The sequence below is a fragment of the Carlito syrichta genome, unplaced genomic scaffold, assembly GCF_000164805.1.
Source record: "Carlito syrichta isolate Samal-C Ts95f unplaced genomic scaffold, Tarsius_syrichta-2.0.1 Scaffold91562, whole genome shotgun sequence".
NCBI lineage: Eukaryota > Metazoa > Chordata > Mammalia > Primates > Tarsiidae > Carlito > Carlito syrichta.
Window position 1 is genome coordinate 349,131 of NW_007035658.1, and position 3,542 is coordinate 352,672.

General features: G+C 38.1%; 1 protein-coding gene across 4 annotated transcripts in view; it reads left to right on the forward strand.

Moving 5' to 3' along the window:
• Window positions 1-3,165, forward strand: part of ZNF106 (zinc finger protein 106) — a 58,395-nt gene extending 55,230 nt beyond the window's left edge. For all 4 annotated transcript variants that reach the window (XM_008059343.2, XM_008059351.2, XM_021712970.1 and 1 more), the window contains 3 exons: window positions 423-494; window positions 2,003-2,149; window positions 2,563-3,165. In XM_008059343.2, coding sequence (XP_008057534.1) covers window positions 423-494; window positions 2,003-2,149; window positions 2,563-2,619 — 276 coding nt within the window. In that variant the 3' untranslated portion in view covers window positions 2,620-3,165. The remainder of the gene's footprint in view (window positions 1-422; window positions 495-2,002; window positions 2,150-2,562) is intronic.
• The last annotated feature ends 377 nt before the right edge of the window (window positions 3,166-3,542 follow it).

Sequence of the window (3,542 nt, forward strand, 5' to 3'; positions counted from 1 at the left end):
TGAGGTCTCACCAAGTTGCCCAGGTGGGTCTCGAACTCGCGGGCTCAGGCAATCCACTCATCTCAGTCTCCCAAAGGCGTGGGATTACAGGCTGAGCCACCGAGCCTGGCTAGAACCCTTTCTTTCAGTGAAATAGAGGTACCTAATATATAGCCCAATAGATGGGTACCTCTGAGCCCTGCCACTCCTGCTCTCTGCCACGGTCCCAAGGATGACTTGCTGAGGAGCACAGTAGCAAAGTGTCTAGACTCGAAGATCTAGACAGTACTTTTCCATTCTAGTACTTTGGGATGGTTTAGTTTAGGTTTGCATTTTCATACTATGGCTGCTACAAGTAGCTTTTAACTCTTGTTTTAAAGATGTTTTCTAGGGGTTTTTTTGTGTGTATTTTGGTTTGATATCATAAACTTCTCTTTCTCCAGATTTATACTGGCTGTTATGATGGCAGTATTCAGGCTGTGAGGCTAAATCTGATGCAGAATTACCGCTGTTGGGTAAGAGTGAAACTGTTCTTGTCACTGGACTTAGGAATTACTTAACCCTAGGCTAATTTTCAGATCTTCATTATCATCAGTTTAGCACTTATGCCTTACATTCTAGGACAAGGAAGCTTAGTTTTTAAAACAATACATAAAATACTTTTTATACTTAGTTATTGGAAAGTCTTTTAAGATTAGATATAAGGTATATTTAAATATTGTCTACTCAGGTTGTCTCCTAGGTGGATTTTTGTTTTGATTTGTTTTATTGTAAAATCAGTACATGTTTACAAAAGTGTCATCAATACAGAAGTATATGAAATAATAAGCTGAAATGACCTGCCCCTTCAACTACTCCCACTCCCCAGGGATTACAAATATTAATGGTTTGGTTTGTGTCCTCATTGGTTTTGAGGAGTAAATAAATAAAAAGTTTTATTCTTGAAGTTGTAGACCTCGGTTCCCCAGGCTGAATTGTATGATTTTTATTTTGGAGTAGGGGTTCATGGTTAACCCTTAAAACTTTCACAGTATTCCTTATAAGACTTAAGGTTTTTTTCATCAGTTCTAATATTGGTAGTGAACAAAGAAAAGTTTATGTCACTGAATTTCTTTCCCTCAAAACCCTAATATCATTTTCAAAATTGATGGCATGGATTTGACACTCTCCATTTTAAAATTTGATTTTAGGATTGTCTACAGCCTAATTACTTCTCAGCTTTTTACACATTATTATCTTTACTTTTTAGACCTCTCAGTGTAGGCAAGAAAAAACTAGAACAGTAGTCCCCTCCTTATCCAAAGGGCATATGTTCCAAGATCCCCAGTGGATATATGAAACTGTAAAAAATATCAAACCCTTTATAGACTATGTTTTTTTGATCATTGAGATGCATACTAAGTGACTAACAGGGGAGTGTATAAACATGGATATACTGAACAAAGGAATGATTCATCTCCAGGTGGGACAGAGTGAGATGTTTTGGGATTGTATGAATTCAGAATAGTATGCAATTTAAAACTTAGGAATTGTTTATTTCTGGAATTTCCAGTTAATATTTTTGAGTTGTGGTTGACCATGGGTAACTGAAACTTCTGAAAGCAAAACCAGTGATAAGGGAGGAGCTACTTTCCAACAGAATCCAGAACATATGAATAGAGAGTTAATGTACTTAGAAAAATGGGAAAATATATTTTTTGTAGGTAGAGGGATGTGGTAGTACTAACGGAGGAAAACTCAAATTTGTGTTACTTTGAGAAATGAACATGTTAGAATTAGAATCACAAGGTTTATTACAAACAAGTCTGCAGAGAAAAACCAAAACAGAGCGTCTGTATGCTTTCTAATATGTGAAATTGAGCCACATTAGTAAGTAAAATAACAGTGAAGGAATAAGTAATTATAAGAATGTGATTCTTTGCTTTTGCTTCCACAGGACTTATGGAACACACGTGATCGATGTTCTGATTGCATGCTCACTTCACCCTTTTTAACCGAGTCCCTTCATTCTCTTTCTTTCCAGTGGCATGGTTGCTCTCTGATATTTGGTGTCGTAGATCATTTAAAACAACATTTGCTGACTGACCACACTAATCCAAACTTTCAAACTCTGAAATGTCGCTGGAAGAACTGTGATGCTTTTTTCACTGCTAGGAAAGGATCCAAGCAGGTACATTGGTGGGACTTGAGGGTCACTGGGATTCAGTTAAAGTGTTCAGAATTGCAATAAATAGGGAGGGCCTGGGGGTCTTTCTTTTGATTATTCAGAGATTTTAGGGATAACTTAATGAAGTTTCAAGTGAAGAATTAGGTATTTTTTGAGAAAGAGCCTGAAGAGAATGTTTTCAGATGTTTCAAATCTAGTAACTGAACCTAAGTAGTCTATTACAATACTCTTGTGCTAAGACAGCAACTCATCTTTAAGTGCATAGTTTCATGTAAATTATCAAAATGCTAAGTTCTAACTGCCTTTCATGTATGGATCCTACACAGAATGCCCCTATATGACTTGCCTTTGCTTTGACTATCTCCCGTCCTACTACCAACTTTTCTCCTCATGGGCCCTTTTCCCTTTATTCTTAGGATGCTGCAGGACACATTGAACGACATGCTGAAGATGACAGCAAAATTGATTCATGAAGTTTTTTGCCTCCCATGTTGGGAAGTCATTAGTTAAACTATTTTCACATTGGCCCCTCATACAGGCCACTCTCCTCCCTTCCCCAGTGAAGCAGGGAAGGAGAAAGTGTGACTAGCCAGGCTTACCACTAGCATAAGCCCAGGCAGCTCTATGGGATGATAGGTTACACTTTAAGTTCTTGCTGGAGGTTTTAAAGTCAGATCTAAACAGATTTTAAGGAACCATACTCCTCTGGGACAGCATGGCATACAGTTGTTTATGCTCTTGCGTTCCCCAGATGTTTATTAAAGATACAGATTTTAACTGGTTATCCAATTTGACCTTTATCATATGTATATTTTATTGATTTCAGCTTGTGATTTTTAGTTTATGTTCTTACGATGGTTTAAATCTGTAGTCAGGCTTTTAAGTGTGAGTTTGTTCAAATGCTAGATTTTCAGAATCAGTTTTAATTTCCCCAGTTGTAATTACTGGGTATTTAAATTGGAAGCAAATACTTTTCTTTCTTTCTTTTTTTTTTTTTTGAGTTGGAGTCTCACTCTGTTGCCCAGGCTGGAGTGCAGTGACACGCTCACAGCCACTGTAGCTTCAACCTGCTGGGCTTAGGTGATTCTTCCTCCTTAGCCTTTCAAGTAGCTGTAACTACAGATGCACGCCACTATGCCTGGCTAATTTTTTGTGATTTATTGTAGAGACGAGGTATTACCAAGTTGCCCAGACTGGTATTGAACCCCCCAGGCTCAGGCAATCCTCTCACCTCGGCCTCCAATTATGTGCAGTATGTCTCTGCTGACTATATTTTAGAAATCTAGAAAGCAAATCACATCACAAGTCCTTACAGATACCACTTCCTAGTGAACTTCTTTGCAAGTTTTGCTAGAGTGCTCAGTGTGAGGCAGTGCATAGACCTAATGTCTGGCTT